Below are 13143 nucleotides of genomic sequence, written 5' to 3'. Positions count from 1 at the left end.
CGTTACTCTAGCCACCAAGAAACAAGCCTGATTTCCAAGGACTTTTTACCCTTTTACTTGCTACTATACGAAAAATGGGAAGTAGCGACCCTGGTAATGATACTCTAATGAAGAATTTAAGTGTTGTGTTGTACTTGTAACTAGTAGCCAATGTATGGTATATAGTGAAGTATACTCTAATGAAGAATTTAAGTGTTGTGTTGTACTTGTAACTAGTAGTCAATGTATGGTATATAGTGAAGTCGAATTCGATGAAATGAAAACTTTATGCTTTATTCGTTCAACAATATTTCATTACATTTGGATCCACGCGTTACTCTACAAATTATCAAAGTCCATGACTTACACACAACTTACTGAGTTCGAATCCTCCCCAACTAAAGAATCCGCACATGCACGTAATAATACCAATTACATTTTTTTCCCCACAAATAAGGCTTAGTTGCCGATATTTATAGTCAAGTGACTTTTAGACAAAAGGGCTAAAAGTCTCTCTTTTTTAGTTAAAAAAATTTGAGCCGTAATCTCAAAGCCTACTATTGTCTACACATAACTATGTAGCTGCATAACCCCGAGAGGTTGGCTTGATGGTCAAAACTTAGAATTTAGGAGTTTGCTTCTTCATAAGGTTTTAGGTTCGAAACGTCAACTCCTTAGTTTGGGCCCAGTTTGTACGGCTTTGTTCCAATATTTAATTGGGCTCCCCGCAAGTAGGCGGTGAGATTGAGCAATTTATTGAGGTGCGCGTATACTGACCTGAACAACTGAGTTATCAAAAAATAACTACAGTATGTAGCTGCATCCCTTTCCATGTTTGTAAATGAACTTTGTGACAGTACTGTAGACGGTGTGGAACAAGGTGATTGATTATGAATATGTACATCAATAAGTACACAGACAAAATTGACACAGGTTGCGCACAGATTTTTTGTGGGGCTCATTACGGGTCCCATACAAATTATTCGAGCTGTTCATTAAATGTAGAACAATTTTTCAAGAGCCCACACGAAAGATCAGCTCAATCCGATACCTATAGGTGCTCGATCCAATCATCTAGCTTTTCACTATCCTGAAATCCAAATGAAAAGTTAAATGATTAGATCAAGTATCTATAGGTATCAGATTGAGCTGAAAAGTTAAATGTATGTATACATATCAGCCGTGCTACTTGCACATACATTTTCACATAGATTTTGTACATACACTTTTATGAGGCCCACCTCGAGTCACACCAATAAGATCCAAATCGTTCATTATTTTTAACACCAATATGATCCAAATCATTCATTTTAACACCAATATGATCCGAATCACTCATTATTTTTAACGATGAAGGTAGTGATGGTGGAGTGGTGGTGGAGGTAGTGTAGTGGTGGCGAAGTGGTAATGGTAGTGGAGTAGTGATAGTGGTGATGGGGCGGGTGGAGTGGTGGTGGTGGTGAAGTAGCAGTGGTAGTGGAGCAGTGGTGGTTGTGGTTGAGCAATGGTGGTGGTGGTGGGTGTAGTGGTGATATAGTGGTTGAATGCAGCTACACAAGAATTCAATCATGATTAAGTAGTTCAAAGCTACTTAATTTTTTTCAACTTTTTAGCTTATATTTGAAGTGACACTTAATTTGTTAAGTAATGTAAAATATGATTATCAAATCTACTGAATCACTTATTACTTAATTAATTCAATTTTAAGTGTTGAATTTAGGTTATCAAACACGCCTTAAACTTTTTCATGTGCATGCTGTCAGATTAATAGCGTGAGGAATGTGCATGCTCTTCAGATCAGGGCTGTGGTGTGTTCGATAAAATCAACAACTATTCCAACAATACATTCTCCTCCTAAATGTATCATTAATATTGCCAATGCAAAGGACTCATCAGGGATACAATCTCGTATTAGGAATCAAAACCAGAATAAACACCACTGTCCCTTAGCAACCTCTTCTCTTCCTCAACATAACTCTTTCCGCGACTAGCCTGGCCAATATCTCTCTTCCTCTTTTCCTTCTGTGAAAATGAAGTGTTCTTTTTGTCTTTCTGAGTTTGCACATGGGTTAGGTTCTCGCCTTCAATAATTGCATCTCTGGTTCTTCGTCGTTCTTCAAAAGTTTCTTCCGACTCATTTGCTGCACGACTTTCCTTCCCAGTAGACCAAGACCAATCTTGATTTTGGTTGGCCTCTTTTGGAGGAGGCACACCCAAGATAGATGGTCCGCCTTTATAGCCATGTCGACTCAAAGCTTCAAAGTCTACACCCTTGCTTTTTCGTTTTCCGGAATCAACTGCATAAATGCAACTAAAACAATGGTTAAAGCAAGAAGAATTGAGAAGTTGACGATTCAAAGCAAGTCAAAAATCAACAGAGAAGCATAGAAGTTATACTGTCATGATTCCAGTGGAAAAACACCTTCTTGGTCTAGCAATGATAAAATTGCATCCTCTAAAAGTCAACCAGTAATAACTATCTCATGTAGATGAAACATTCATACGTTCAGTCACACAATACACGGATATATTTACAACTAATCTCTGTATATTCCCTCATATCCCATATCGTTTTGAAGCAATCCTGATCTGCCTCCCAAATGCGATTTCTCTTTAGTATTGTTATCCACAAAATTTAAAACGTTACACATGAAAAAAACTAAAGTCAGCTCAACTTAAGCCTCAAGAAGCTGGGAATCATCCATAAGGATATATTGTACCAAACACTATTCGATAAACAGTGTGTAGAGTGATTAGCAAGTAACCAATATTCCTTCATTCTATTTGGTGGAGGACAAAATACAGAATTCCATAAGCAAAATGACTTCCAATTCATTTGGTTGGCACCATAAGTGAAAGATGAATGGAACTGTTAAAACTTCAGGTGATAGGATGTGCATTGAGTAACAAGCTTTTCCCCATGTAGTAGTACAACTTCCAAGCACAAAGTCAGATCTAAATCCCCACAAACAACAATAGCAAAAATTCACAACTATGATAAGTTGAAAATAAAAAGGCATGTTCCAGCTAAAAAGGAAAAATCCAGCAAAGCAGCCTTTTGGGAATTTGAAATTTTGAATCTGCTTCTCCACTCCAATTTTATAATTTGTTGTCTGCACTTTATCACAATATAATCACATTTGGTCCTTGTAGACCCCTCTCCATGAAACCCGTCAGATGAGATCTCAAAGGTTCATCTTGTTTCTGAACTTCTTAAACTACTGAACCAAGTAAGGATATACGAAAAGTTATTTCGACAAGGTCGTCCTTGAGCAGTTACAGAAATTATAATCACTAACTCAATCAAGAACAAATGAACCGCGCATATCTAAAAAAACATGACGAAAACTCTAAATAACATTACAAGTTCATTATAAGACAAGATAGAACTCTTCTTTTAATGTTCCAATCTTACATAGAACGAAAGGCAAAGTTCATCCTTAATCAAGCATCACCAAAGACCGTACAATATATACCATCTAACCTCGAGATGCTTTCCCTTTGGAGGGTTGACTAGGGGTACCGCTAATCTTCGTGTTGTTTTTCTTGTTAGACCCATCATTGGCTTCTTTGTCTGTATCCAAGGTTGAAGAATCATCAGATGATGAGTCATCCTCGCCATCACTCCATGCCCATGGCATTGGCCTTTTCATGGTATGGCGATGACTCTGAGGCAAATATAAACAACAAGGTGCCAAGATTTAGAACCTCATAATGATGACATAAACATATACCTTCGGTATCTATGCCGAATAAACGAACTGAACGAGTCGAATAGCTCGATTGTTGAAGTTTAGTTCGAAACCATAAAAGAGCTTTGTTTGGCTCGTTCACGAGACAAACGGAACTCAAACCAGTTTTAATCGAGCCCTTCTCGAGTAGCTTGAGTTTCTTAAACATCGTAAGTCTAACGATCGGAGCAGTAGTAGTTCGTTCAAGCTTGATTCGAAAGCTTCACGAGCTTCAAGAAGATGATCAAGCTTGGTTTGTTCATGTTAAAAATCTTATCTGATGTGACAAACTAGATCTTTTTGGTTCGTTAATCAGCTCTATCAGTATCCAGCAAAATCAGCGTATTGGCTAGACCAGGCGACCCTTATAACCAGGAATTGAAGCAGAAGAACATTAGAGAGAGAATACTCACCGAATTGAGATCTATCGTCTGCTCCAACCGCTTCCCAATTGCAATCAACGGAGTCGAAAGGGTTTTAGCCTTATTTTTTAGGGCTTGCAATTTTGCACACAGAGTTGAAGCGATGCTGCGACAGGGATAATTCCGGGTTTGGGTCGGGCTAAGAGCATCTCCAATCCACTTCTATTTCTCTAAAATAGAGGATGGATGTGACATATTGAGGAAAGATTTTATAATTTATTCTCTTTTTTCTTCACTTTTTGTAATTTTTGGGAGAATTTTTGAGGGACCCACCGTCTTTTTTAGAGTTTGGTCCTCTAAAAGTAAATTTGGTCCTCTAAAAATGGAGGATAAAAAGTAAATTTGGAGTACAAAATTCCTCCAAAACTCTAAAAATGACGATGGGTCCCTCAAAGATTCTTCCAAAAAATACAAATAGTGAAAAAAAAAATGGAATAAATTACAAAATCTCCTCTCAATGTGTTACATCCATCCTGTATTTTGGATGGATTGGAGATGATAGGCGAAGGCAATTGTCTCTCTATGGGATAAATTGTGGAGTACTTTTATCCCCTTCAACCCGTCTTTAATCTCTCGAGTAAACCTATATGAATGAGTCTTTGAACTATTCAAACTGATATCCACCTAGTCCAATTGTGGATTTCCCATCATTGTTTTTTTATCGGCAAAAATTACATTTTACTGTATTAAGAAGAAAAGAGGGAGGGGGGGGGGGGATTCCAACTAAAGGAAGTGCAGCCAGTTGGGACAAACTCTAAACACTCCTACAGGGACAAAGCCTAAACGACCGCTACTAAGTCCCATCAAAAACATTCGTTCTGAGGCTTATAACTTCATCCAAACAAAGGGTTCGATGCGTTATCGATTTCAAAGAGATATTTTGGAAGGGACTTGCGACACTACCTCCGCAATCTTAACCGAAACGGATCGCATTCATCGGTCTACAAGGATTTTTTTTCCGATTTAACTGACCCACTCTTTTTTAAGATATCAAAAAAATTAATTTTTCAATTATAAACAAATATTGATAAATAAATAGAAAACTATATTTTTCAAGGGATAATGTTCCGTTGGTTGTTTTTCTAAAATTAATGAACAATGTTCTTAACCATATTATAAAAGAAAAAAAATAAAATCTTTCCTACATCTTGTCCATCTATGCACCAGATAAATGCACTTCATAGTTGGAGGCAAAATGTTCCAACTTCCAAGTAACAACTAGATCGAATGAAAATAATGAGCCTCAATCTCTACCCCAGTGACAGAACAGTTGTCGTCGCTCGGACCGGGAATCCAAATTTAGGCTGAGTGGATATCAATTCTGATAATTTAAGGACTCAATACGATGAATCGATGGATTAAAGACGAAATAGAAAGAAATCGGATACTTGAGGGGATAAAAGTGAAATTTAGCCTCATCTATGCATACGGTGGGTTTCTTTCTACGACGCCGTTTAATTGGGTTTTTAAACTTTCAAGGCCATAAAAACCCCAAATTGACTTAGGTTCGTGGTTATTTCATCGGAAGCCCCGTCGACGCTTGGTGTGTTTCCGTCCGGGCGCCGCCGCAACGCGTTGTTCCCACAAGGTTCCCGTCGAATCTAATCTCGCTCTCTCTTGTCTTGTTTTTCGTTTTCACGTTCCGTAGATCGACGTAAATGTAGCTTTATGTGTTTTTTCTTGGTTTATTCACTTGTTGATTCTAGTTATTTGAAACAAGTTTTAAATGTGGATGAGTTGTTAATAGTTACCATGGTGATGAAAAAGATGTTTGTATGTGCGTGTGCTGATGATTTCAGTACTATATGTAGCTTGATGCTTGTAAATGAACTCAATAGGCAGTTGGGAAAGGGAAAAAAATGAAGGATTGTTTAGCTAAGCTGTAACTCAGGTTAAAGCTATCGGGATGAATGGAATTAATTGTGCCTATCAAAAGAAAAAAAAAACACTCGGGTTAAGCTATCATTTACTGTGTGTAATTATTCCCACTGCATTTAAAACTAGTAGAATTATCATCTTTTCCAACGAAATTAGTTATCTTTTTGTTCATAAAACGTGAGATTGGACAAAAAAGAGCATTTCCTTTGAGGAGCACTGGAACCTTATTGGGTTCTTCTCAATAACCTGCGGTCTTATCCAGGTTCTTAGTGTTCGTGAAACAGGTATTAAAAACCTTCTGCTTTTTACGTTGTGGAGGTATGATGGTAATGGGACGTGGTCATGGTTTGGCATTCTTATCTAGATTCTAGCCTTCGATTAATGGCAATGAGGCAGAGGCTGGTTTCCTCCTTGCGGGTCGAAGAGCCTTTTGAATTTTGAATGTTTTGTTTCTTTTACTTTGTAATGAGATGATATGGATGACATTAGTGTCCCTATGTATCTGCTTGTTAGTCCTTTCTCTCACATTTTAATTCTGTTTGTAGTATTGGCTATCACAGTTATAAGTTAAACCTACTCCAGTAGTACCTCTCTTCATTATGGAGATCAATGCAGATGGAAAAGATGGCTCCTTAGTTTTGCTGAAGCAAGGTGCTGAAGCTGTAAGTTCACTTTTTCCCTTTTCTTTTAAGGGCTTTCAACGTCAACTAGATGTTGCCCAGCTGTTTAACACACATTAATCTAGTTGCTTGGTTATGCAGTTTCTAGCAAATTAATGTGCTCAACTGCTATTTTGTTGCTTGCCTTTTCCAGCGGGTTTTTGAGTCAACCTTTGTGGGAAGGAGGTCCATTGTTAAGGAACGCTTCTCAAAGAAGTATAGACATCCAACTTTGGATTCAAAGCTTACCATCAAACGCCTAAATGCTGTAAGTCTTTTGAAGGGATTTTATTGGCTGTCTTTTCATCTTTAAGAGGTAATGGTCTGGTCCTCAATGCTTCTTTAACTTTCCTAATTGGTTTTGTGAAGCAGGAGGCTAGATGTACGACTAAAGCTAGACGCCTTGGAGTTTGTACTCCAGTGCTTTATGCTGTTGACCCCATCCTACATACCCTAACTTTCGAGTATGTGGAGGGTCCCTCTGTAAAGGACGTCTTCCTCGACTTTGGATCAAATGGTGTTGTGGGAGAACGAATGGATGACATTGTAGTGCAGATTGGTGATGCAATTGGCAAACTACATGATGGTGGCCAAATTCATGGTGACTTGACCACATCAAACATGTTGATCAGGGATAATACCAATCAGCTGGTGGGTCATATTTCATAGCGTCCTACTTTTCCACTCCACTTTGCTTTACTTATTTAGCTAAGTTTTTATTTACCTGTATCCCTCTCCCCCGAAGCCACAATTCAGTATTTAACTATTTATTACCAGTCTGTTCTCAGCCACATCTGTCTTCTTTCAGGTTCTCATTGACTTTGGCTTGAGCTTCACTTCAACTCTTCCGGAAGATAAAGCAGTTGATTTGTATGTACTTGAACGAGCTTTGCTCTCTATGCATTCTTCATGTGGGAATGTGGTAAGCCAAAGGGATACTTGTTCCTTCTGCTTGTTTTCCATATGATTTTCCCCTGCTTTGGAAGTTTTATGTTTGCGAGACTTAGGAAAGAAGCAAGAGTTTCCAGATTTCTAACTGGTGGTGTTCTCTTCATCTTGCTTATGTTATATTGTTATACACTTCTGTAGATGGATCGGATTCTTGCTGGATATAGGAAGTCTTCAAAACAGTGGTCATCCACCCTAAACAAACTAGCTGAAGGTGCAAATTCTCCCTCGCATATTTTTGGATCTGTTTTATTGCATTGTTCTTTCTAAATATGGCTAGTTTTATTTCCTTCTTTTCTTACCGACTCACTACTTCTTACAGTCCGCCAAAGAGGTAGAAAGCGCACCATGGTTGGGTGACCTTCAACGATTCTGTCCGCAGTAAGGTAAGTGAGATGTTTTTGTAGACCGACTAATGAAAGAGTACGACTTACGAACAAATTCTGTACCCTGCCTGCCCCTATATTTCACACACGTATATAAGTTGTCAACTGTATTACACAGTGGCACTGACTAGCGTGTTTAGTAAAATGTCCATCCTTAATCTTTGAATTCATATCAAGTTATAAGCATTATGTCCTAGTGAATCTAGATAGGTTTCTCAAACATTTTCCATGTTCTCCATCTTTGTCAAAGGAATAGGCTATTTGAATTGCGTAGTGATTGTTGGGAGTCAAACTGGTGGGGTATGTGTAGTGGTAGGGTCAAATTATGATTTTGCTGTATAAATGTGATTTGTGGTGAGATCTTGTACAACGACATTGGAAAGGTCTTATCCTGGGTTAGATAACAATATCTTGATATGCTGGATGGGTTGGCTCCAGTTTCAGAATAAGACAAAATTATCTTACTAGAAGTATCGTCTCACTTCATATTTTGTGGGATTTCCAAACTGCAAATCTACTTGTGCTCAAGCAGGATATATCTCTTCGGCGATCTTGAACTGGGAATTAATTTCAACATGCTTGAGGGATTAATGTTGTTTACCTTTATCAGGTGAGGCAATACCACGGATCGCTTGGATTAGGGAGTTATGGCAAGTAGGCTCCTGACAAGCAGATGTTTAGTGCAAAATCAATTTTTGAGTCTAAGGACAGTTTTACAATCTCCACCTATCTACAGTCTCACATGTTTAGCCCTTTTTACATTTGTGGATACAGGGTACAGTAAGGGTAATGGGCTTTTTCTTTTTCCTTTTTTCGGCTAAAGAATACCTGTAAATTTTAATTTGGTTGTTCCTTGTTAAAGTCATCCATCGCTGTTGGAAATTTACTCTTTCCGGTGCATGTCGTGGGTCGTGTACATTTTTCTCTTCAAAGTAAAAGGTGAAAGTCTTGAAGAAGTTATTGGATTTATTTTTATGCTCTGACATGGTTATTGTCATATGCTACTTGCTGTAGATATGCTTATTCGTAGCCCGTAGGAGTAGTGCTGCAATGCTGCTTATGAAAGATGAAGGCTATGGAAAAGGGCAAAAGAAAGTCAGTACAGCTGGTAGGGTGGTGTGAATCTATGCTCCATGGGTAACGAGATGATTTTGAGTACTTTGTTGAAGACCAGATTGTTGAAACTGTTGTGCCTTATGGTTGTAATCCTAGTTTTCCTCGGCCTATCATACGATTCACTCACTTGTGTATCTTGATGATTTTCTCTATTCTCATTTTAATCGTTATGGTTCCCCGTCCCTATTCTCCTCTTCAAATTTCCTAAAGTTATATAGTTCTCATGTGATCGCGTGTGAGATGTTGTTATGCTACAGTATATTTTACCTGAGTTCTATCGCATTTGTGTCTCTGTCTTTCAATGCTCTCCTAATAGGGGGCCGGTATCGAAAGGCCGGATGAGATTGGACTTCTGTAATTCACGGTGTGCTGCTTTTTTCATTGTAACACCGTTACTCAAAAAGAAATTAACCACTAGTAAAAATCTCTCTATCATACAAACCACACTTTTTAACCTGTTTCGTCCACACCACAGGCATTCATTCATTCACAGTTGATCAAATTGGGAGAGAAATTATTGTCGAACACCCGCTAGGGAGCTAATTGGGAGAGAAATTATTCAATGGGGGAGATATTGGTCTCAAAGTGCACAACATATCAACGTGGCAGTATTTCATTGGGAATTGAAAATAATTAAATTCACTTAATGACCAATGAAACAGTTTCACATTAGCATGTTGTGCACAATGTTGTGTTTCTAGACTTTCTCTACTCCAAATCATTACGCATTGGTCACATAATCCTTCAAAATGTCATGCGTTCCGGTTGTCACTCATCACACTGTTCTTGCGTTCTTAATTCTCGCTTTCATGATTCTTTAATAGTTTGAGATGTGTTTTAAGAATAGTTTTTACACTTTCGCTCGCGTACTAGCACGCGAATTGTGTGAGTTAGCATTATGCCCCGATAGTGAGGCTTCATGGTGGGTTTGGGTCGGGATAATGAGCCCCAAATTGATTACTCTCACGGTCTCATTTTAGTTTTGCTTGGAACTTAGGAAAAATGGAAGAAAATGAAGAAAAGTTATAAAAAAAATTCCCTCCTATTGTTAGGATGGAAGAGAAAGAGGAGGAAAAATAAAAAATTCAAGTTTTGTGAATACTCACTCCGTACCTAATCGAGAGTCCTCATTCCATTTTGGAATGTTCCAAAATAATTGTCCCTCTCCAAAAATAGAAGTAGAAATTTGATAAAATTCTAAAAATATTCCTCATATGTGAAAACAAATAGTGCAAAATAGGTCGAATATAGGAGCAATGGTGAAAAGTAGGTGTAATGGAACGTAGGGAGTAATAATTTTCCTTCCATTTCCCTCCCATTTTCCTCACTTTCTTTTCCCTCACTTTCCATCCCTTTCCCAGTTCCAAAGAAAGAGGAAATCCCAGGCTTTCCCGCCCAGATGAACAGAGGAGAGGCAAAAGGTAGTAAGGTTCTCTCTCTCTCTCTCTCTCTCTCTCTCTCTCTCTCTCATGGCCTCGGACGCCCTCTACAACACCCACGTAAAACTCCTAGCCATCGACTTTCTCTCTCTCACCCCAACCCCCTCAAACCCCCTCACCTTCACCCTCTCCTCCACCCTCCTCCTCCTCACCCGCGCTGAAACTCTCGGCGTCGTCACCACCCGAGAGCTCAAACCCGACAGGTTCCTCAAATTCAGCGTCGACGACGGCACCGGAATCATCCCTTGCATACTCTGGCTCAACCACCTCACCTCCCCTTACTTCTCCCGCCGCAGCCCCTCGGATGTTCGCTTAATTGCCGATGCCGCCGCCCAATTCGCGTCCCGAGTCCAACTCGGCGCCGTTTTGAGAGTGCGCGGACGGATCACGGGGTACAGGGGTTCGGTTCAGATCACGGTTTCGGATGTGGTTGCGGAGAGGGATCCCAATGCGGAGGTGTTGCACTGGCTGCAGTGCATCAAGTTGGCCCGTAAGTGTTACCACTTGCCCCAATAAACATAAATTGTACAATTCCTTACACGACATTGTGCAAAACATGCTAATGTGGCACTGTTTCATTCGTAAACCGTAAAAGGGTAGATTGATATTTTCGAAGTACTTAAATGAAGCAATGTCCCATTGACATATTATGCATAGTGTTGTGCAAATTGTTATGTTTGTAGCATGGCTCGTATCTCATAAGCAGAATTGGTTTTCTTGATTTCCTATAGTTTCTTGTTACGTTTTCGTGATCTCTGTTGTGTATACTATAAGATGGTTTGGATAATATTAGCTGTTATTTGTAATTTGATTGTTCTAATTAATTAGGGGAAGTGTAGAGTGGCAGGAAATTATTTATTTAGTCTTTTCACTTTAAAAGAGGGACAAAATTGTTCTTGAATTCAATACATCTCAAGGGTAATTAATTATTAGCAATACCTTGATCCCTTTGCTCTAATTTCCTATAACAACCAGCATTCCCTTAGTGACGGAGAAAAAATGTCACTAGGGGGAGTAGCATCAGCTTTGTTCTTGAATCTCAATCAATGGATCTCCAACAAAAGAGTTGGAGAGGCTTAACTCTCAGAACAAGCGAATTCCCTATTGCCGTTTTCATTTAATGTGGTGGCGCTTTTTCACATAGCTTTGGAGGTTGGATTCAATAGAGGGTTTGTATTAGGGAACGTAACGGTCTGATCCATCGCTTAAAGTGCGCACACGCCATGATAATAATCTGCAAGGAGGATATGGGGAGTAAGTGAAGTATTAAAATTATTCTTAGGTGTTTTGAGTTTTGTCAGGCCTTAAGGGCAACTTTTTGAGTTGTGTGGTGGAAGTCTTTGAAGAATTCAGAAGACATTCAGATGTAATCCAGGAGTGTTGCCTTCCAATTATCTTGGGCTACCATTAGGTGCAAATCACGGATGGGTGAAGATATAGCAACCAGCTCGTGATGAATTAAATAGAAAAGTGGCTTTGTGGAAGAAGAAATACCTCTTATAGGGAGGACAGTATTGAGAAACCTACCTGTGTATTTCAAGTCCCTATACAAACTGCCTGTAAAAAGATGTAAAAGTACCGGGAAATTATGCGGGCTTGAGGAAAAAATGAAGAGAAAAGACGATAATGTTCTATCACTCAGAATTGGCCAGTCGCTTAGAGCAAAAAAGAGGGACATTGAAGCGTTGGTAGGTTGTTTTCAAGAAGCTGCTCCATTGGGGCGAACTGGTGGTGGAGGTTTGGGCAAGGAGAGGGAGGTTCTGGTTTGAGGAGCAAACTCACAGTTTCAAATACAAAAGCAGATTGTTACCATGTGGAGTCCAGGAAAGGGCAGGGTGTTGCAGGGTCGGGATGACAGCTTATATTATTTTCTCTTTAATCGAGAGTTTTGTTGGGACATAAGAGTAGCTAGGAACATGCAGAAGAAGCTTCTGGAATGATGTCTGGTGGTGTGGAAGAACACTGAAAGAGGTTCTTCAAAGGTTATTGCTGTCACATAGGCAGGAAAGTTTTAACGATTGAAACTTCGTGTAACCTGTCTATTAGGGGGAGCGTATAGGAGGAAAATTGTTGTCAGATTAGAAAATCATTTGAGGACATAAAGAAGAGAACTTTCATCTTGCCATATGGCCCATACCTTGTTATCATCTAGATGGGTTTTTGATGCTTATTCTTTTGGGTGATTTGGGTACAATTCTTTGTTTAGTGCCTCTTCCTTGTGCTAAGATAACAAAGAGAAAACCTAACTAACAATGTCTAGAAATTATGCCTTGAGAAGCCCAAAAACTAGCCTCAAAGAAGAATTGTCAATATAAATTAAATAACTAGGCAAATTTGGAAAATACCAATCGTTTAATTTATATTTAAATTTGTGGCTGCAGACTGCAGTAGGCAAGCAAAGGATCTGCATTCTTGTAATTTGCTTACACAAACAATTAGATGTGGGGTCACCTGTGTCCTTTTCAAGTTGTTTATCTTGAAGAAAAGGATCTACATGCATGTTTTGTGGATTCTAATATGTTTGATCTGTAGATTCTCTGTTATCCAACCAGGCCAGCCGTTATCCTTTCCCTTTTCTCTTGTTA

The 13143-nt window shown here is 39.0% G+C and overlaps 3 protein-coding genes across 8 annotated transcripts; 2 read left to right on the top strand and 1 right to left on the bottom strand.

Moving 5' to 3' along the window:
- Nucleotides 1-1770: 1770 nt before the first annotated feature.
- LOC131313182 (uncharacterized) lies at nt 1771-4273 on the bottom strand. Of its 3 annotated transcripts, none has more exons than XM_058341347.1 (3): nt 4124-4273; nt 3464-3647; nt 1771-2276 (listed from the first exon to the last, which is right to left on the bottom strand). In XM_058341347.1, exons 2-3 carry the CDS (start codon nt 3630-3632, stop codon nt 1891-1893), a joined length of 555 nt encoding a protein of 184 aa, XP_058197330.1. In that variant the 5' UTR covers nt 3633-3647; nt 4124-4273; the 3' UTR covers nt 1771-1890. The 3 variants fall into 3 exon arrangements, with proteins under 3 accessions (XP_058197330.1, XP_058197331.1, XP_058197332.1); XM_058341348.1 differs by having other exon boundaries at nt 4120-4200; XM_058341349.1 differs by lacking the exon at nt 4124-4273 and adding an exon at nt 3834-3864.
- Nucleotides 4274-5598: 1325 nt separating this feature from the next.
- On the top strand, nt 5599-9319 carry LOC131313181 (uncharacterized). 4 transcript variants are annotated; one of them, XM_058341343.1, is made up of 8 exons: nt 5599-5720; nt 6571-6672; nt 6824-6937; nt 7042-7320; nt 7478-7591; nt 7759-7831; nt 7940-8003; nt 9018-9319. In XM_058341343.1, the coding sequence occupies exons 2-7, from the start codon at nt 6610-6612 to the stop codon at nt 7975-7977; spliced, it is 681 nt and encodes a 226-aa protein (XP_058197326.1). In that variant the 5' UTR covers nt 5599-5720; nt 6571-6609; the 3' UTR covers nt 7978-8003; nt 9018-9319. The 4 variants fall into 4 exon arrangements, with proteins under 4 accessions (XP_058197326.1, XP_058197327.1, XP_058197328.1 ...); XM_058341344.1 differs by lacking the exon at nt 9018-9319 and adding an exon at nt 8614-8892; XM_058341345.1 differs by having other exon boundaries at nt 5647-5720; nt 6593-6672.
- A 1122-nt stretch (nt 9320-10441) lies between these two features.
- Nucleotides 10442-12996, top strand: LOC131313183 (CST complex subunit STN1). The gene is made up of 2 exons (XM_058341350.1): nt 10442-11083; nt 11175-12996. The coding sequence occupies exon 1, from the start codon at nt 10589-10591 to the stop codon at nt 11072-11074; it is 486 nt and encodes a 161-aa protein (XP_058197333.1). The 5' UTR covers nt 10442-10588; the 3' UTR covers nt 11075-11083; nt 11175-12996.
- The last annotated feature ends 147 nt before the right edge of the window (nt 12997-13143 follow it).

Source organism: Rhododendron vialii, chromosome 13a, assembly GCF_030253575.1.
Source record: "Rhododendron vialii isolate Sample 1 chromosome 13a, ASM3025357v1".
Taxonomy (NCBI): Eukaryota; Viridiplantae; Streptophyta; class Magnoliopsida; order Ericales; family Ericaceae; genus Rhododendron; species Rhododendron vialii.
Note: the sequence above shows the minus strand (reverse complement) of the source record. Positions and strands in the feature narration are given on the sequence as shown.